The sequence below is a fragment of the Drosophila simulans genome, chromosome 2R (genome assembly GCF_016746395.2).
Source record: "Drosophila simulans strain w501 chromosome 2R, Prin_Dsim_3.1, whole genome shotgun sequence".
Lineage (NCBI taxonomy): Eukaryota > Metazoa > Arthropoda > Insecta > Diptera > Drosophilidae > Drosophila > Drosophila simulans.
Window position 1 is genome coordinate 7,322,550 of NC_052521.2, and position 21,285 is coordinate 7,343,834.

Genomic DNA, 21,285 nt, shown 5'->3' on the forward strand with positions numbered 1-21,285 from the left:
AATGGGAAGCAGCGTTGCCAGATGAAACGGGCATGTTTGCAGGCTGACAGGGACTCACTGATGTGAGCGTAGCTCTGCGAGAGCGGCTTACGTTATTTGAAAAAGTGTTGCATACTTTTGAGATTGCGTTTAAGCTACGTTACTTACATATTTTCCACATGACACGGGCATACACCAATGTAGATAAAAAATTTGCTTCAATGTATATACAATCGAGTATAAAATTATTCACATGGGAATTAAAAAAACCTGCTATGTAAGATTTTACAAATTATCAAAACCTCTAATAACTTTGTCTAATTTATTTCTACATAGAACTGTTAAGAGCCATTTGGTTACTATTTAACTCCTTTATTTGCTTATGTATGTATGTACTTACATACGTAATTATTAAAATTAATAGTATCTTGAATTGTAAAAGCCCATCCTAAACGCTTTCTATTGAAAAACGCTCAAGGAATAAAAGCCATTCAACGATGATTCAATTCACCCCCAGCCTGCGCACTCAGTGCTCACTTTCTGCTCGCAGCAAGGTCTGCTGAGTAAAAAATTAGCACATCCTCAGCGCTGATAAACGCATCCTTAAAACACCCCCTGCCCATCCCACCAGCCAGGCAACCATCCGTCCATCCTGCATCCGCATCCCTTCGCACAGAGAGCGGCCCAATTAGTGCTGCAGTAGGCATTTCGAATCCGTGCCCACAAATCGGCTAATCCGCTGCCACTGCCTGCCGTTCCAGAGTCCAGAGTCCAAAAGTCCTGTGTGCAATGTCCAGATTTCCGAGTCGCAGAGTCTAAATGTTGACAAATACAACACCTACGATACAAATAAAATTGCTACAGAAGTACCACCTAAAAACGGGCACAACCGGAACGACTTAATTTTCTCAAATTTACAGAAACAGACGATGACATAGGAATGGGAATGGAAATGGTGATGGAAACACAGGAAGATATCTCGACGCCGCCACTGAAGCTGTGGGTTTGCTCCTGCCGAGCGAATCCAACGCGAGTAGGGTCCCATTCGGGGCCGGAGTAGCCAGAGTCCTGCAGCTCACTCGAAACCGCCACTCACCGTGGCTAATTGCCCATCAATAAAGGGCCCGGGCAGCGAGGAATTCCTCCGAAAGCCGGGTCCTCCGTTCTCCAGCCGAAGATTTCCTCGAGCAACCAAAATATTATGGTGTGCCCCGCTGTTCTCGCACAGTCAGCGCGAATTTGCTGCGGTGAGTCGATGCTGTTTCGCAGGACCTTCTTCCCTTTTCCTCTCCCTCTTGCTCTGGCCGTCCCTGTTCCTCTGCAGTTCCTTTGCTCCTTTGGCGGCACTGTGTCCTGTCGTCGTTGTTTTCCTGTGATTTGACATGTCTGTTAGCAGGATGCCTGACCCTGAGGCCGAGTCCTGGACTCAGTGTCCACTGTTCCACTTTGATGTGATTCGTCAGTGCGGTGGACTACTGCTACTGCTCTCTTGCAGGACTGCGTCTTGAGTCCTGTTCGGCTGCCCCCTCCCGCGACCTCTGACCCTGCACTCTGCGGCTTTCCAGCGGCGTTTGTTGGCGAATCTGACCCCGAGCTCCTGCTGCTCCTTCGCTCCTTCTCCGCTCTTTGGCCTTCGCCCGAATCGAAATTGGTCACAGCTCCGAGTGAATTGCCCCGGAGACCGCAATGCGCTGTATTTATAGTAAACGTGTCCGATTGATTTGGCCACCCGTGGCGGCTCTGTCACAGATGCCTCAATTTGCATCTATCAAATGGTTTACATGGCTCTAAAAAGGTCCCTCGATGGGTCGCCAATGTTGGTGGCTTCTCAACATTGCGAGGCTCTTACTTGTGAATTATTAAATGTAACTACAGCGATATAAGTCATGGCAGTTTCTGTTTTCTTTATAGGAGGTAACTTAACATGTAATTTGAATACCAACGAGCTCAAGTTGCAAATATGAATAAAGTATGTATATTACACATGATCAAATTTAGCTGGCAATCATGATAATGTTCCTGGTTAACTCGTTGTATTATCCTTTCTCAAAATAAAAATCAGATATGTGCAACAACAAGTTAAGGAATGGTAATAAAATCAAATTAATTAGAATTATCTTCGTGAGTCTAAAAAAATGGAAATAATCTATGCCAAGATGTGTCCTACTTTGAGATTTCGCCCCTGCCCTCATTGATGGTTTCCCGGGGCTACTTGGCCCAAAAATCCCGGCCGTCCAAAAAGATGATCCTTAAAAAAGAAACCGCTAATCATTGGGCCGCACAAAGAGCGGACAATCGCTCACCTAATTATTTGGCCCGATTGTGAGGAGCGGACAGTCGGCTCGTGGACGCTTTTTGTGGCCTCTTTTTGTTTCGACAAAAAGCGAGCCAATTTTTTTTCTTTCTGGGCCACTTTGTTGCTCTTTTTATGAGTTTTTTCCATTGTCACTTTTTCCGGGCCTGCCCAGCAGCCCTCGATTCCCGCGATGCCTGCCCTACAAACCTCCTAATTACGGCAGTTAGTCGTTGTCCGGACAGGAGAATATGCGGAAGGACATGCGTGCGTTTATTGCCCGCTCGAATTTCCACTAAAAATTGGGCCGGAAAAAAAAAAACTAGGTAGGACTAGGAACTGGAAACTAGCAAAGCGGACGCGCCTTTTTATTGGTGCACCTTCGGCAGAACCGCAGGATAACAGCAGTAAAAGCGACGACGAGGACACAAGGATCCTCGAAATCGAGAGCGACCTCGCTGCATTAGAAAACTAGATCAGTTTTTTGTTCTGGCCGGCCGATTTTTGTGCCCGGTGCTCTCTTTACGGTTTATGGCCCCGTTCCCATTTCCCAGCTCCTTTGTTCCGGGCTCAGAAATCTGTATGGAATTATGGTATATGCAGATTTTTATGGGTCCCGGCGATCCGGTTCGCGGAACGGGAGTGTCCTGCCGCGAGCGGTCCTCGCCGGCGATCCTTGTCGCCCGTATTAGGAAAGTAGATCACGTTTTTTGTTCCCATTGTGCGCTTTTTTCGCTGCGCTAGTTTTTTTTCCCCGAACCCAGCGAACTGCTCTAATTTTTTAATTCTTCACGGCTTTTCATTGGGCTCCTGGAAAAACGCGGACAAGGTTATAGCGCTCTACTTACCTGTAATGGTGGCCATAACTCGCACTGCTCTCGTTTTTAAGATCCGTTTGTGTTTGTTTGTCCGCGTTTTTACGAGCTCGTTCCTTCGGTTCCAACCATGTCCAAAATTATGCCAGTTTGTTTTTGTCTCTGGCAATTATTGGAAATTTCATTGGGTCGATTGGGTCGATGTCGCTGCCTTCCTTCCTCTTCCCTCGGGAAAAGTGAATAGGTTGTGCCATAAAAATCGCTGCTCCTGGAGACCAGAGAAATGGATTTGTGTAAGCAATTAAAAATGCGAGGCAAGCCCCAAGATTCCTCCACTGCTTTTTTTATATTGCCCACTGCTAAATGCAGCTAATTCGTCGATTGTCTGAAAAGCGTTCTTCAAGCTGAAGCACTTTTTTATGATGTTTGCTAGAAAATTAAATTACTTATCTTGCCATTCATACATCCCCCTCACATTTTATGGCCATTTGAGTGCGGGGTGCAAAGTTCTGTCTTAAGTGGCGGATGGAAACCACCACATTTACTCGAGGGATGATGTGCTCTAATACCTCCTCATCAAATGGGTTGGTCTCTACTCTATGGCAGGGCAAAATCTTTGTAAAATGAGGCGGAGTTAAAAACATACCATGTTATAGCCTTTTGAAATATTACAAGATTGTTAGAATTGTCTGGAAATGTCAATATCCTTTTTTATTTAAGCGTGTGTAGTCTCAATATATGCTTATTTAAGCTTAAATGCGCATATAAATTAATAAAGTATACCTTTTTATTAGCACCAAAATGAAACAAATGGTATAGTAATTTAGCAAGTCAACAGATTATTTAAGCAATTATTCAAAATGAAATAATATATATGTGCGTATTTTTTTTAAGAATCTGTCATGTGGATTTCTAAAATAGATTGCCAAACAAATTATAAGTATATATGTATACATATGTCAACTAATAAACTTAGCAAATAAAATGTACCTGCAATATACATTTATTGGATCAATTATGTAAAAAACTGAGCTGGCACTCTTCCAAAGAATGGGACTTCGAGGACTCCGTGCTGAATCACTTACTCAACCCATCCCAACTCATCCAATCCGCGCAATCATCATAAATTTTGGTCTTTTTGTTGTAATTGTTTTATGGCAGAAATTACTCAATCATCAAGCATAATTCCCTCGTTTTCGCCGTTTTATTGCCAATTTTTGCACTGCCTTTGCCTTTTTCCCGCCCTTCCCTCAGCGTTTTGCGAATCTTCGCCGGCATTTCTATTGCGCGGACAATCCGGCCAGTGTGTTGGCCATTTACTTGCCATGATGACGGGCATAATCAGCGAGATCGGCGCTTTGTGAGTGCAGAATGTGCAATAAAGCGGCAACAATCGGCAGGGATTCGCCTTCCCGTATTCCGGGTATTGCCGGCCCGGGAAAATGCGAAAGTGTTTGCGGATCGCAAACGGTATCGAGATGGTAGATAGAGGATTGAGTATTCAACAGAGGCAGGTACTTCCGCGGCCGGACACTTTCGCCTAACCAAGCCAGTCCAACCCATCCCAATCCAATCCAACCCACCCGATCGCCATAAAGGGTATTTACTGTCGCTGCCGCAGAGCCTCGCTTGACGACTTAACCCAAGCGGTCGTTTCGCGTCCATTCTCCGGACGGAGTCAAAGACAAAGGCCGGCGGAGGTGGACAATAGGCAAGGTTGTTGCTTGTGGGTAGGGTTTGAGCTATGAGCTGTGAGCTGTTAGCCCTGAACCCCGAACCTCGAGAATTGAACCTTTCCCGGGGCAGGAAGGCTTGCATGCGGGCCTTTTCCAGGTCGGCCAGTAGGTAGAGTAGATGCGATGCGGCTATTCCGGGCGAGTTTATGCCAATGCAAATTGCGGCGCAATATAACCCAATAATTTGAAGTAACTCGCAGGAGCGAGGTATCTTTCCTGGTTACCCGGTACTGCATAACAATGGAACCCGAACCGTAACTGGGACAGATCGAAAAGCTGGCCTGGTTTCTCGCTGTGTGTGCCGTGTTAATCCGTTTGCCATCAGCCAGATTATTAGTCAATTGCAGTTGCAGCGTTTCGCTTTCGTCCTCGTTTCACTTTCGAGTTAGACTTTATTGCAGCATCTTGAACAATCGTCGCAGTTTGGTAACACGCTGTGCCCTACTTTCATTTAGAGGGAATCGAGGGACCCTGGACTCTAATCGCACAACGAAACCGGGTTGCAAAGTCAGGGCATTCCGCCGATCTAGCCATCGCCATCTTCTGCGGGCGTTTGTTTGTTTGTTTGCTGGGATTAGCCAAGGGCTTGACTTGGAACCCAATCCCGATCCCTAGCCCGATCCCAATCCCAATCCCTTGCCCTTTTCATTAGAAAGTCATAAAAACACATAATAATGATGTCGAAGGGATTAGGGGCGCGCAGGTTAAGGCCGCGCAATTAACGGACTAGCGAACTGGGTTATTTTTTTGCGCCGACTTAGCCCTGATCCGCGAGCTTAACCCGTTTTGAGCCGGACAGCAGGTAGTTGTGGGTGGACCCCACTACTTTTTTGGCCCAACCTCCAACCTAACTTGCGCAAGTGGCAAGTGGCCGGTTTGCTGGCCCAGGAGAGGAGGCACTATCGCCCTGGTACAGTTGGTACGCTGTGCATGATTATATCATCATAATAAATGTTTTGCCCAACGAAACCGAAAACTTTTCAAATTAAGTCCCGGCAACTGGGTCCCCATTTTCCATTTTCCATGTTCTGCGGGCAAGGGCGGCCATTATCTCGCTACAGCAGATCCCAAATGGTTATGGCTGGACACCCCTGTCGCCGCTCCAACGGGGTGGATGAAGCCCCCAAAACCCGAAAGTCATGGCAGCCATGGCAGTGTGGGGCTGTTAAACGTGCGGCATAATATTAAGACTTCATAAAAGCGCAAATAATTCGCTGGCAGGCGATCGATAATACACACATATATATAGTGGGATACACACACTCTCTGCCGACAAACACACACCACCCGACCCGACTGAGCGGCATAATGCCATATCATTCTTGATGAAGCCGATAAAATCCCATTATTAAGGGGGCCCGCCCGTCCCGCTCGCTCCTGCGGAGCAGCCGCCTGCGGGCGGGCGAGACAAAAGATTCGCTCATCCGCTATGAATACCAAATCGGAGCTCTCTCTCTCCAGGTCGGGAGTGCCATGGCCAGCACGGCCAGGACCTCCTCATGGTCCTGCCGAGCAGAGAGCGCGGCTCCATCCCGCTGCTCCGGCTCCTGCTCCTCCGCTTTGTCCCGCCTCGTTATCGCCGCTCAGCACCGAGCGCACAGCAGCGCATCCACTCTCAGCACCGCACGATTAGCACCGTTCCGCTCAGGCTGTCCCGCTCGCACCTGCCTGGGCCGCTGCGATTGGCCGCTCCCAGCGACGGCGGCCATTTGCCTGCAGAGCGCAGCGGTATAAAAGGGCGCGGGGTGGCTGAGAGCAGCACACTCGAGCTGTGACCGCCGCACAGTCAACAACTGCCTTCGTTACTCTCCTCTGAATAAGCCAACTTTGAATCACAAGACGCATTCCAAACATGCACGGATACCGAACCTACAACATGGAGAGCCACCATGCCCACCACGACGCCAGTCCCGTGGACCAGAAGCCCCTGGTCGTGGACCTCTTGGCCACCCAGTACGGCAAGCCCCAGACACCGCCTCCCTCGCCAAATGGTAAGTTGAAAGATAAAGCCGAGCAAACGTGACAATTTACTTACACCCAATCTTTCTTCTCTCCAAACAGAATGCCTATCCAGTCCGGATAACTCCTTGAACGGCAGCCGCGGCTCGGAGATTCCCGCCGACCCGTCGGTACGCCGCTACCGCACCGCCTTCACCCGTGACCAGCTGGGTCGCTTGGAGAAGGAGTTCTACAAGGAGAACTACGTGTCCCGTCCCCGTCGCTGCGAACTGGCCGCCCAGCTGAATCTCCCGGAGAGCACGATCAAGGTGTGGTTCCAGAACCGCCGCATGAAGGACAAGCGCCAGAGGATCGCCGTCGCCTGGCCCTACGCAGCCGTCTACTCCGACCCCGCCTTCGCCGCCTCCATCCTCCAGGCCGCCGCCAACAGCGTGGGCATGCCCTATCCGCCCTACGCCCCCGCCGCTGCCGCCGCTGCTGCCGCCGCCGCTGCCGTGGCCACCAATCCCATGATGGCCACCGGAATGCCTCCGATGGGCATGCCCCAGATGCCCACGATGCAAATGCCCGGACACTCGGGACATGCCGGCCATCCCTCGCCCTACGGACAGTACCGCTACACGCCCTACCACATCCCCGCCCGCCCGGCGCCGCCACATCCCGCTGGCCCTCATATGCACCATCCGCACATGATGGGATCCAGCGCCACGGGATCGTCGTACTCCGCCGGTGCCGCCGGCCTTTTGGGCGCCCTGCCCTCCGCCTCCTGCTACACCGGACTGGGTGTGGGTGTGCCCAAGACCCAGACGCCGCCGCTGGATCTGCAGTCGTCCTCATCGCCGCACTCCTCCACGCTGTCGCTCTCGCCAGTGGGATCCGATCACGCCAAGGTGTTCGACCGCAGTCCAGTGGCTCACTCAGCTCCATCAGTTCCTGCTCCCGCTCCGCTGACCACCACCAGCCCGCTGCCCGCTCCCGGCCTCCTGATGCCCAGTGCCAAGCGGCCCGCCTCCGACATGTCGCCGCCGCCGACGACAACCGTGATTGCGGAGCCCAAGCCGAAGCTCTTCAAGCCCTACAAGACTGAGGCGTAAGCCCGCGATCCACATCCCCATCCTGCTCCCCCAAAGATTGTACAAACTAGTCTTAGTCAGCCCCATCTATTTATTCCCGAAGATTGTACAGATTGTAGAGTAGCTAATTGTAGTCATAATTAAGGCGCAAAATCAAATTAAGAAATAAATGCGAAAATAACATTGAAAATTATACGACACACTCTGTTTATTTGCACTACCTGGTACCTGGTAGTATCTATACATCTACATATAAACATATACCTGAGCTGTATCGCTTTTATGGACCTGGCTCTCTGGATTAGCTGTGGAGAAACCTGGCGGGACAGCTGCTCTGCGCTGCTGGCTGCTGACCTTCCCAGGGAAACTGTGGCAAATCGAACGGAAGAGGGACGGAGCGGCAGAGCGTGCCGAGTGTCCTTCGGAGTGGCCACCCACAATCAGGAGTAAGGGTTCCCGATGCGGATGCCGATTCGGCACCGGCGGGGGAAGGCAACAACATCCACGGGGGATTGGCACAAGCCAATGGCTTATTAATGCGATCCGAGCGGATCCAAGCGGGAGGGCCCATTGCAAATGCAGAGCCACCCCGCTGGGCGTCGACCTTGGCGAGAAGTTGGGCCCACTTCCTGCCACGCGTCAGGTTGCATTGCCCATGGAATCAATTTCGGTGTCCTCGGATTGCATTGGGCTCGGCTAATTAATTGTCACCTCACCCGTTGAGTTACTTGTTCGTTTGTTGGTCCTGGCCTTATGTTTGCTTTCTCTTCTCCATCGCCAGGCAATTGTCATAATTGAGAAATCATCGGAAGGACGAGCCAGTGCGAGAGAGAGAGAGAGAGGGTTGCTGGTAGAGTCCTTCTCGAATCAAATCCCTATTTAATTGCCGTGCAAAACATGTGTTTCAATTGCTCAGCCGTGGTGTAAAGGGGTGTCAATTGCTCATAATCCCGCAGCTAAAAAAAACCAAAGTCAACCCAAAGGCAGGGACTCGAATGGAATCGAAGTGGAGTGGGTAAATGGTGCGAGGCACAAGGATGTAGATACAGCCACGGATGCTGATACACCCAGCCAGCCACCCCTGATCCCGGCTGTGTCTAATATCTAATTGAGCGCCTGGCATCAAAACATGTTTTGACACTTGCCAGCCGAGCCAAATGGGCATAAAAAATGGTCCGTGAAGTGTTATCCTTGGAGTTGGAGTGCCACACACACACCCCTTTCCTTTGCTGGTGTTTTGCGGAGTTTCGTCTCGTATTTTCACTTGGGGGATGCGAACACACAAGTGGCAGCATTTTATGATTTGATAATAAAGATACGCGCCACGGTTCCGCCCTGGGGAATTCCCCAGCAGATTCGGATACAGTAAATTAAAAAATAGCCAAACAGGAAATCTCTGCAGGATTGCCGGCGGGGGAATCCGATTGCTGGGTGGTTGACGTAGCTGGCGCAGGTTGATAATTAATCATGTGGGGATTAGGGATTAGGCTTGTTGAAATCCAGAAATCATCAAGTTGTTTATTGCAAAATTATGCGACTAGCTGCCCGAATGGCAGGCGAGAGGATTAGTTTGTCCAAAGGGCAGATGGGAACTGATGAATCCGAATATCATCCACATCCACAGCTGCTCGTCCGGCGGCATAAAAGAGTTAACTGATTTCGAGGGAGTAAATGCGATATTATTATCAATTAGGCATTCGCCTCTAATTCGGCATTGTCTCCGCCAGAGAAACGAGAATCCCGATATTTCCAGCGTTTATGGGGGCAATCAATGCTGCGATCCAGTGGATACATGACCGCGCAGATGCCCAGATACCCAGATACTCAGATACTTAGATACACAGCCCATGAATGGGTGCCACTTCATGCGAAGTTCTCCCACGAAACAATGCATTATTCAAGAGCCAAGGCTCTACGCATTTACCATATGATGTGCAAACAAAATTAAGTTTTATTGGGGCGTGATGAGTGGTGAGCGAGGAACTAGGGATTGTCGAGGATGGGTTTCTGTTTAGGTTTCTGTTTCTGTTTCGGTTTCTGTTTCTGATTTCTTTTAATAGTGAATTAGCACCTCGGAATCGGGCGTTTATGGCGCAAACTCTCCTCTTGCCAGCTGACGGAGCCGACAAAAGGCAGCTTTTGTGGCCAAGACGACCGCAATTCGGGCTCTCCATCGATTTATGAGCTACGAATTTCACACTAACTGTCAATGAATATAAAGTGATCATCAGAGGGCGAGGCGCGGTGGATCTCCCGCCGGTGGACACGGCGAGATCTGAGGCTGGAGCCGGGAATCTGGTTGTTATCCAATCCCATGCCGAGCTATAGAGAGCCAGTGAGATTCCCAGAGCTGGATACTGCGATACTCCATTCACGTGGTAATTGCAGTCGAGAGCTGAGAGCGCTAAACGAAGTCGAAAATGCTTTATGACCCTGCCAATAGATGAGGGGTTTTGCAATCAGCCAGCGGATGAATAAACATCTTTGTAAAATGATGATGCCAGCACTGAAATAATTTCACACGTTTCTCGCACACACAGCATCTATCTAGTGTGTGTATGCGTCATGAGGGGCAGAGATTCGGATTCGTAGTCGGAATCGAAATCGGATTCAGATACTTTATAGGCATGGTATTTGCCAATTTGCACGCTGCCCATTAACGGACCATGCGCCGTTTATCGGACTCGTATTCGAGCCATTCTGCCAATCCATTTTCATGGATATTAACGCACTGATAATCGCGACAATCAAACTCGTGTTTAGCCAACAGTCGCAGCATTTCCATACTGGGGGTGGTCTCCGCTGGGTGTTGCGAATGCGTCGCCAATTGGTCAGGGTTCACTGTAAATGGCCCAGCCAAATGGGAAGCGGCAGTTGAGGAGGGCCCGAATCAATTGCCCTGATGGATGCTGCGGCTGTCCAAAGTTGCAGCTTTCGGGTCACTCCGCGCTGGGGCAGGAGGGCTATAAATCCGCAGGCCAGATAATGAAACTAGAATGATTGAGGCAATCACTGGTGTGGCCAGCAGCCTGCTGGCGGAGTGTCCTCCGCTCTGCGCATGTCCTGGATACACACAGCTCGGCGCACATAGCGATAGATACAGATGCAGATACAGATACAGATGCAGAGATACATAGAGCACTTTACATTATGTGGCGAAGGACTGGCGATTACCGATTCCGCAGTTCAGGACCTCTGGATTTGCGATCCTGCGCACGACGTGTCAACTTTATTGCGGTTTGACTTTGCCGCGGCCCCTCGAAACTCACAAACGTGTCCTGGAACCCAGGATCCCTGGGCTCTGGGCTGTGGACTCTGGACTATCCGCCGACCCTCCATATCCATGATTTACAATTCTCGTTTTTTTCGCGTTATTTTTTTAGGGGCTTTAATGACCGTCGTAAAGCCGCAGGAGGACTAGGACTAGGACCAGGACTCTGCTCACATTTCGCGCACTGATTCTAAAAAATGAAATCATTTTTTCTTGAATTTCACGGCGCGCCTCGAGCAGGACTCTTTGTTCTCGGCCAGGCATTTGTCCTTTTTTGCGCTCGGCTCTCAGTTTTTTCGGCCAGCGGGCATTACCTACATGGCGTTTTATGGCGGAGATGATATTCGCCTGGGATCGGTTCCGTTTTTTAGGCCATAAAAATTAGGCGGCATAAAAAAACTGCATTGGAATTCTAGTTCTAGTTTCAGGTTTTTAGGTTTCCAGGTTTCTGCCAGCCCGCCTAGATTCGCATTTCGCGGAATTCGGAAGCGGAACAGAATGCCAGAATGGACAGAATCCTGGCTGACCTTGCCTTTTGGCCAGGGGCCGTAAAAAAATTGACTCGCTGCGGTGCGCGGAATATTTTTTAAATCTGACTTTCCAACAATCCTGATCTGGGTTTGAATCGTAAAAAAAAATGCAGAACAAAAAGCGGGCATTTTCGACTGCAAATGATCTGTTAATGGGCCGGGCTAAAAAACTAAGTCACAAGGTTGTCCGGGAAACTGACCCGGTTAAGAATGTCTGTCTGTACCGAGAAGGACGCAGAACACTCAGCACTTCAAAGCTCCCACCGCCCGAAGGATTCCCCCGAAGATTCACACGGCTGGCGGGGGGGATCACCGTTTGATCAGAAACCGCCGTCGTTAACGGCCACAAAAAGCAAGTGACATGCAAATTAGCCAGATTAATGGTGGCCAGCAAGGTCAGGCCGCCCTTAATGGGCGTGACCGCTGGATCTCCCTCCCTTCCCTCCCCACCCTCACAACGGCAAAGGAACCGCCAACGGCAGCAGTACCATCACCACAACCACCGATCGATCGATCGAGTGACCTTCGACCTGCCGCATTGTTATCTGCGTGCTGCGATTTTTTCTTCATTTTTCACAGGCCATTTGCGCGCGCTCCTGCTGTCCTTGGTGTGTCCTTTTAGCATGCGTGTCCTTTTTAGCATGCTAAAAATCAAGCGATCGACAATCTGCGCGATCTTAGCCGGAATCGGGATTAGTCGTTTATGGCCCACGCCCTCAATCCTCCATAAAACACTAAGCGCTTTCGCCTAATGTATGTATCTCCTGATATCTGGAAATCTCACTATGGGTATGGGTATCTGTATCTGTTTCTGTTGCTGTGATGAATAAACAACTTCTTAATGGGATGCTGCTCAAAATGGCTCCCACTCATCCCCATTGGCGGCTGGGAGAGTCGTTGGGCATCCGGAAGCGGGGGCAGCCAAAAATATACCCACATCCCATGGATGCCATCAATTAGCATACAATTAAAAAATGCTTAAACAGGGAAATCGACTTGGGATGCGAGTGGTTCGGCCGCAGATGCAGCCGCAGCCGCATTTGTATCTCCAAGTGGCGGGCAGCAGATCAAAGCGACGACAACATAATTGCTGCTTCACTTCACAGTTCTCAGGCACTTAAGATATGTATGTTGCATACATAGCTATTGCGAGTCCGGATCTGCAGCTTCCCCTATCGATCTTCCCTTTTTTTGTCTGACTGACTGACTGCCGGTGGGCCCTTGAGAAGCGATGGCGCCTGCTAATTGAGATCGCGGCGATCCTTTGGATGCCCACTTGAGGAGTTGTCCTTTAATGGGCGAGGCGCGGAAGTGCAGGACTTCCTGGTGTCCTTGAGCGACCGGGGCAGATCTTAATAGGGATCGGAATCGGGATTGGATCGGGATATGCACAACACGGTAATGATAAGCAGGAGGATGCACTGTATCCGTACCTGAGCCCACTGATCCCCGGCAAGTCCGAGACAAATCCACAAATATTGTCAACTCTTTGGCTCTAATCTGAGGCCTAATCACTTCCCTGAAATGCATAATTGTGCCGCGGCTTTTGATACGCTCCTGGCGGAGAAGAAGATGAGGAAAGGATGCCCGGGAACCGCAGCCAAGTGGCAGTCGAGATTGGCAAATCCGCCAGCGGACAATGCCCAGAGAATGGGCAACAAGTAGCGGCGAATTAGCAATCCTATCATGCTTTTATGGCCGGCCAACTCTTGCCCGCGCATCTCAGTTCATCCGAAGCGGGACCAGGTCCAGGTTCAGGTCGAGGTCCAGTACCCCTGCTATCCTGTCAACCCCTTTAGGGCGATAATCCTTCTAAATGTTTGCATTAATTTCGAGGCGTGGACGGATTAGGGCGTGCTGGCTGGGCGGAACCCGCAGCAGAAACCGCCGAGGACACTGCACCGACTGACCTGCAGCCTGCAGATCTCTGATCTCCGATCTCTAATCCTTTCGCATTTGCAACTGACTTCTGCACTGGGTCCGCCCCTAATCCTTCCGCCGAGAAGGCGGCAGAGTCGCGAGGTCCTGGCCCGGGGTAATGGGATTATCTGCGATTACCCCAGATGATCCGCAGAAAGTCAATCTGGTTCAGGAGCTAATTGTCAGCGAAGTCAACTAAATCCAATCCTTTCGCGCCCCCTTCTGTTTATTTGTTTGTTTTCGTTTGTTTTGAGAATTTCTGGCAATTAAGTTGCCCGTTTTGATGCGCGGGGGCGGGTGCATCAAATCCTTTCGGCATACCTGTCCAGCACAAATGCTGAATTCCGCATCCCATGGATACCCATACATATATTCAGATATCCCAAGGCCGCAAAGTCAACAAGTCGGCAGCAAATTTCCTTTTGTCCGGCGATATTTTTTTAGCCATAACTCGCTGCATTGTTTGGGCCAAGTTTTTCTTCTGCCAAATTGCGGAGATGATGCGGGGATTATGCGCTGATTGCGTGCAATTATGGACATCCTGCGAGGCCCCGAGTAACTTCCTGCTAAATCCTTTCATGCGTCTACAGAACCCCTTTGTGTCCCGTTCGCCGGGAGTCCTTGACGGGTCCTTCGACTATCCGCTTACAGCAGCTTGCGTAAAATTTCATAACCCTACGAGCGTCTCTTCCGCGGAATCCCTGGCATTATCCTTTTTACCTCTTGCCAATCCGTTGGCTAAAAAACGGCTTCGACTTCCGCGTAACTGCTGGACAACAAAGACAAAAAACGGCGAAAGGACGGCGATTTCCAGGTAGCATTGCGAATTCCGTCAAACTAAAGGACCGGTTATATAACGGGTTTATATGGCCAGGATCTCGGCAAGGATCTCCAGGACCGCCAGAAGCTGAGTAAAACTGCAGGCTCTGTTTTGATTTCTGCAACTTCAGTTAATTGCCCGGGATGGCCAGCAATTGCCGGCAATTATAAAATAGCGCAGATGTGACTCAGCTTCCATATCTATCTCTGTATCTCATGCCGAAAATCGGGGGTGGGGAGCGGAGGGACGGGGTGCGTGGGTGGCTTGGCTGGCAGGGGGGCGGAGGTTCAGCGGGTGATAAATGTGCGTGATTTGGAATGAATGCGCATCGATTAAAACCGCAGGGCAATCAATTTAGCGCCTTTTACGCCAAATTGGCTCGTACACAACCAATTAATGTCAGCGGGTGAACTGACACCCTCGCCCTCCACCGCATCCCCCTTCCCCCTGTTGGCCATCCACCCCCGAAAAACAATTACAACAACGAAGACAAGCCGAGGGACTGCTGCAGATTCCGCTCAATAAACCTCCAATAAAGCGAATCCAGCGTGAGGCGTCGACGTCTAATTGCTGTTAACTCGTCAACTAGGAGAACGCTCCATCCTCGCCCTTGTGCGGCTCCTTGGAAGCCTGATTAAACGGATTGGAGGTGCGAGGTGTACAGTCGAGCGTCCGTAAGAGCAACCAGTCTTTGGTGGAAGTAAAAAACATCGACAAACTTATATAAGCTTTATATGTACGTATAATTTATCAGGCTTACAGTGCTAAGAATGCAACTTAATTAAAACATTTCCTTTTCATAACAAATTGCTAGATCTACTAAGAAGGACGTCGCAGAAGAACCTACTATTATAAACTGCACGATTTATATTATCTAAATATTAAATCATTATTATTTATTGTGTACGAATTTCAATCAAAAAAGTATACATTCTATCTTAGTAATTAATTACCTGAATAAAGACTTTTGAAGTATATCATAGCCAATATGTTACTCATGGACTTCTTTTCATATTCAATACTAACCAATAGTTTATAAATTAAGATATACCGTTTGTCGTCTTGTCAATTTGTATCTTCACAAAAAGTATAATACAGAATCGAGCAAGTAAAATAAAACAAAAAACCATGTGAATAAATCAGAGCTAAAGACGTCGGACTGTACAGCAGCTTTTGTTGGAAAAGGGAGAAGAGCGAGAAGAGCGCTGTTTGCATCATACACCGCAATGAATGAGTGCCCCATAATTGTGACTTTGGGTCTGAGGCGGTTCCGCCTGCCCTGCCCCCTCTGCTTTTTGCAGCTTCCTGCGTCGCGGAAGGCGACGGCCATCTTTCTCAGCCACCCCGACTCCCCACCTCCCCTTCATCATCACCCTCGCCATCACAAAAACTGGTTTCCGCTCGCCACTTTCTTTTGCTCTCTGCGCAGGCGCTCTTCGAAGACAAGAGACTTGCAGCCGATTGGTTGAATTCGTTCTGCGTTGCCATGGAGTTGGCTCCCATTCTTTTGGGGCAGCGACCACGCCCAATGGCGCTGCTCTCCGCTCTGCCGACGTCGCTGCCACTCTCTTAAGTGCTAAAAAATAAAACTGAAAGTAAAGCTGAATAAAACGCTGCCATAATTGGCATCGTTAATGCCAAAACCATGAATACTAAAAAGTTTTTACGAGCTTAAGCTGCGATTGAGCAGTTATTGTAGGGACAGGTTGATGGCCGAGTGTTCTATGGAAAAGAATGATTTTATTCTTACTTCCAAAACTTCTACAACTAAGTTAAATGGACCTATTGAATTCTACATGTACATCCTACATATATTTTAGATATTGACATAGCCGAAAAGTATGCTGCACTTTGTCAATCAAAACGTAAGCAGCTACGTTATCGCGAATGACTTCATAGCAGCGAACATCTGCCAGCGAACATAGCCAGGTTAGGCTCCTGCACAAGTTGCCACTCTTTCCTTTGGCGTTGCCACTTCAATTTCTTTTACAAAACATCGCAGCGTGCAATCGATGTTTTCTAAGCCCAATCGATGAATGTCTGCTTACGCACATCACCAATCAGTTTCTGCTGCCTCATCTTTGAATTTGACTAAAAGTGCCGATTTCCAGCTCAACGAATAGTCCGACTCGCGCCGAATTGTACAATTAAGTTAATAAGTTCAACGCCAACTAGTTTATTATGGCAGATTCCAAGGGGTAAGTGAACTGGACGCCCAAATAGACGCCGACTGTGTCGGTCCAAGTCGAAATTCACAAATTTCGCTCAGTCATTGAGCCGAAAAAAATATGCAAGGGCCACATCGCAGACATACTATTATTTAATTGTGAAAGGCTTTCGCCGATTTTTGCGAGACCAAGACATTTAGCGCGACTTTTCCGCTGCTCGGTTGCAAAATGTTGCGAAACTAGGGCAAACCTGAAAACCGAAGAAAAAAAAACGCCAGCGAGAATCGCCATTTGCAGTACGTTGTTGTTGTTGTTGTTGTTGGTGTTACTGCCCTTGCAGTTGTTGTTGCCGCTTAAAAACTTACGATTTCCCTTTGTTGTCCCAAAAATACAAGTCACCCTTTGCTGGAGGACACGATTTTCCGGTTGTTATAGCCCTGGATACGAAAAACAATACTGGATATATGGCAGCTATTTCGATAATAAGTCGCGAAAACTGTAAACTCTATATTCCGAATCCACATATTTCAATGATAGCTATGCTTCCTATTAGTAATACCTTTGTGATATTGCATTAATTCTAGAAGTTTTAATCATTATGCTCCCCCAACTATCCAGTAGTCAATATACAACACATATATCGTTTAAATAACAATAAATCCAATAAATCCCATAATTTACCTCTAAATAATTCGTGTAAATACAACTAAGTAAAGTTTAGATATTATTATATCAAATGGCGCCAAAAAAGTTAGCATCGAATACAAAAAATACAAACTTTCTTTCATAACTAAAGACTATAAACAATGGGAATATACCGTATAATAAAGCCATCAACCAGAATTTGTACTATTATTCCGATTAATATAGATTTTTATGAACGATATAGTGTGATAACCTTTTATGTTCACAAATCTATCAATAAAGATTGATCATCACGTTAGCTACGAAAAATAATTCGGCTAGCCTAATTATCCAGATGCTTAGTTCCATTCCGTATTACTGGTGAAAGTAGTTTCCATATATTTAACAAAACTAACAAAAAAAAAAAGAAAAACAATGTCCGGCGGCAAGAACGATAAGATGGATCATGATGGGGATACCAGGGACTTTATGCGCGGATATCACAGCGAGCAGGATGAGAAGATGAAGCCGAAAGACTCGTTCGATAAGCGGTTAGGCCAAATTTCAGGACATAAGATATTTCTTTAGAGATGAGTCTTACGCGATCCTTTTTTCTTCTACCCCACAGTGAAGATCTGGCTACGGCGATCCTGAAGCGCAAGGACCGTCCCAACCGACTGATTGTGGAGGAGGCTCAGAATGACGACAACTCTGTGGTGTCGCTATCGCAGGTAAGAATCACTCTCCCAAAGGCCACGTCATCGCATGGCTAATTCACATGACATGGCTATTCTTTTCGTCGCCTTAAACTATATCAGGCGAAGATGGATGAGCTGCAGCTCTTCCGTGGCGACACCGTGATTCTGAAGGGCAAGCGCCGAAAGGAGACGGTGTGCATCGTGCTCTCGGACGACACCTGCCCCGACGAGAAGATCCGAATGAACCGCGTGGTGCGCAACAACCTGTGCGTCCATCTTTCGGATGTGGTTTCCGTGCAGTCCTGTCCGGACGTCAAGTACGGCAAGCGGGTGCGCATCCTGCCCATCGACGAAACCACCGAAGGCGTTACCGGCAACCTGTTCGAGATCTATCTGAAGCCGTACTTCCTAGAGGCCTATCGGCCAATCCACATGGGCGACAACTTCATTGTGCGCGCCGCCATGCGTCCAATTGAGTTCAAGGTGGTTCTGACCGACCCGGAGCCCTACTGCATCGTAGCTCCCGAGACGGTAATCTTCTGCGACGGTGATCCGATCAAGCGCGAGGAGGAGGAGGAGTCCCTAAACGCCGTTGGCTACGATGATATCGGTGGTTGCCGCAAGCAGCTGGCCCAAATCAAGGAGATGGTTGAGTTGCCTTTGCGGCATCCATCGCTCTTCAAGGCCATCGGTGTGAAGCCACCGCGTGGTATCCTTATGTACGGTCCCCCGGGTACCGGTAAGACCCTGATTGCCAGGGCTGTGGCCAACGAGACCGGAGCCTTTTTCTTCCTGATTAACGGACCGGAGATCATGTCCAAGCTGGCCGGAGAGTCGGAATCGAATCTGCGCAAGGCCTTCGAGGAAGCCGAGAAAAACTCGCCGGCTATCATCTTCATCGATGAGATCGACGCCATTGCCCCCAAGCGAGACAAGACCCATGGCGAGGTGGAGCGTCGCATTGTGTCGCAGCTTTTGACCCTCATGGACGGCATGAAGAAGAGCTCCCATCTGATCGTTATGGCTGCCACTAACAGACCCAACTCCATTGACCCGGCCCTGCGTCGCTTTGGACGTTTTGATCGTGAGATTGACATCGGCATTCCAGATGCCACTGGTCGACTGGAGGTGCTGCGCATTCACACCAAGAACATGAAGTTGCATGATGACGTTGACCTGGAGCAGATTGCTGCCGAATCCCACGGACATGTGGGCGCTGATCTGGCTTCACTGTGCTCTGAGGCTGCCCTTCAGCAAATCCGTGAGAAGATGGACCTCATCGATTTGGAAGACGATAAGATCGATGCCGAGGTGCTGGCGTCGCTGGCCGTGACAATGGAGAACTTCCGCTACGCTATGACCAAGTCCAGTCCATCGGCACTGCGTGAAACTGTTGTGGAGGTGCCCAACACCACCTGGACAGACATCGGTGGTTTGGAGAGCGTCAAGAAGGAATTGCAGGAGCTGGTACAATACCCAGTGGAGCATCCGGACAAGTTCTTGAAGTTTGGCATGCAGCCCAGTCGTGGTGTCCTTTTCTACGGACCCCCTGGTTGCGGTAAGACGCTGCTGGCCAAGGCCATTGCCAACGAGTGCCAGGCGAACTTCATCTCAGTCAAGGGTCCCGAGCTGCTGACCATGTGGTTCGGCGAGTCTGAGGCCAACGTGCGCGACATATTCGATAAGGCCCGCTCGGCGGCTCCTTGTGTGCTCTTCTTCGACGAGCTGGACTCGATCGCCAAAGCCCGTGGCGGTAATGTCGGCGATGCTGGCGGCGCCGCTGATCGTGTGATCAACCAGATCCTTACCGAAATGGATGGCATGGGAGCCAAGAAGAATGTGTTCATCATCGGAGCCACCAATCGCCCGGACATTATCGATCCGGCCATCCTCCGTCCGGGCCGTCTGGATCAGTTGATCTATATTCCGCTGCCCGATGATAAGTCGCGTGAGGCTATCCTGAAGGCTAACTTGCGCAAGTCGCCGTTGGCCAAGGAAGTAGACCTTACCTACATCGCCAAGGTGACGCAGGGCTTCTCTGGCGCCGATCTGACCGAGATCTGCCAGCGGGCTTGCAAGCTGGCCATCCGACAGGCCATCGAGGCTGAAATTCGTCGCGAGAAGGAGCGCGCCGAAAACCAGAACTCGGCGATGGACGTAAGTCATTTAGCATAGCGCAAAAAATAAGAATGTTTATGTTTGACTATTTACCATATAATCAGATGGACGAGGACGATCCAGTGCCGGAGATTACCAGCGCCCACTTTGAGGAGGCCATGAAGTTCGCTCGCCGTTCGGTGTCCGATAATGACATCAGGAAATACGAGATGTTTGCCCAGACTTTGCAGCAGTCCCGTGGATTCGGACAGAACTTCAGGTGAGAATTGAATGTTCTTTCTTGTTGCAATCGTTACTGATGGAAATGTATGTGTCATTGCAGATTCCCCGGTCAAACCGGCAACACCTCAGGATCTGGTAACAACTTGCCAGTTAACTCGCCCGGCGACAACGGCGACGATGATCTTTACAGTTAGATTTCTAGTTTTACACTGCAAAACAAAACCACAAAATGGAACTTTTTAAATGAATTTTTTCCGTAAAACCGAGCAAGCAAAACCAATCACATTCGCATCCTGGAGGCGGTAACTTACTACAGCAACCATTGGCCAAGACATTCAGCCGACGGCGAAATCAGATGACATACCCGATTCAATATTCACTTCTTTGATACCCTCCTTACTCTTGGTCGCGGATCCGTGCAGCAGGATAAGGTTCCCATTTGGATTTGGGCTCGCCTAATCCGAAACCATTTTAATTGGCGAACAATTCCGCGCCTCACACTAATCATTCGTGCATTGTCGGTAGAGTGGCTCCGATATATGAGTTTCTATAAACATAATTATTAACGATACACATACACACATACATTTAAAGATAAATACATATATTAAACACCGTAAAATTATAAGTGTATTTGGAGCTACATTTTTAAGTGAATAAAAATTATAAATTCAACAAAATCAATTCAACAATCATTGAAGTAGAAAAAATGAGTCCAACGAGGTAAGTACTCTGTTACTCATTTTCAGTTAACGATTTCTCACCAAACTTGTCTTAAATCTTATTTATTATTAAGGCAATAAAAGTATGTAACATACTACCCAAATCCATATGGTTCCCATTGAAAATATCGTTTTATTTGTTTTATCGCATTTATTAAACTTGTATTAATTCGTCATGTTTGCTTTTTCTGGTTTTCAATTGTTTTTTCACTTTTATTTTTATTAATTCTTTGCGACATAACAAGGACATCTTAATATGAAGTTAGTTGAATTCTTTCATATTTAAATAATCATTATCGCTTCGGTCTTATAAATAAACATTCTTTGCCATTCTATT

The 21,285-nt window shown here is 48.6% G+C and overlaps 2 protein-coding genes across 4 annotated transcripts; both read left to right on the forward strand.

The window, feature by feature from the left end:
- The first annotated feature begins 5,955 nt into the window (after positions 1-5,955).
- On the forward strand, positions 5,956-8,048 carry LOC27207579 (segmentation protein even-skipped). The gene is made up of 2 exons (XM_039291927.2): positions 5,956-6,814; positions 6,885-8,048. The coding sequence occupies exons 1-2, from the start codon at positions 6,676-6,678 to the stop codon at positions 7,874-7,876; spliced, it is 1,131 nt and encodes a 376-aa protein (XP_039147861.1). The 5' UTR covers positions 5,956-6,675; the 3' UTR covers positions 7,877-8,048.
- Positions 8,049-16,426: 8,378 nt separating this feature from the next.
- On the forward strand, positions 16,427-20,906 carry LOC6733803 (transitional endoplasmic reticulum ATPase TER94). Of its 3 annotated transcripts, none has more exons than XM_002080811.4 (5): positions 16,427-16,594; positions 17,817-17,919; positions 18,007-20,043; positions 20,109-20,263; positions 20,327-20,906. In XM_002080811.4, the coding sequence occupies exons 1-5, from the start codon at positions 16,578-16,580 to the stop codon at positions 20,418-20,420; spliced, it is 2,406 nt and encodes an 801-aa protein (XP_002080847.1). In that variant the 5' UTR covers positions 16,427-16,577; the 3' UTR covers positions 20,421-20,906. The 3 variants fall into 3 exon arrangements, with proteins under 3 accessions (XP_002080847.1, XP_016026761.1, XP_016026762.1); XM_016167752.1 differs by lacking the exon at positions 16,427-16,594 and adding an exon at positions 17,492-17,739; XM_016167753.1 differs by lacking the exon at positions 16,427-16,594 and adding an exon at positions 17,492-17,739 and having other exon boundaries at positions 20,112-20,263.
- Positions 20,907-21,285: the final 379 nt, after the last annotated feature.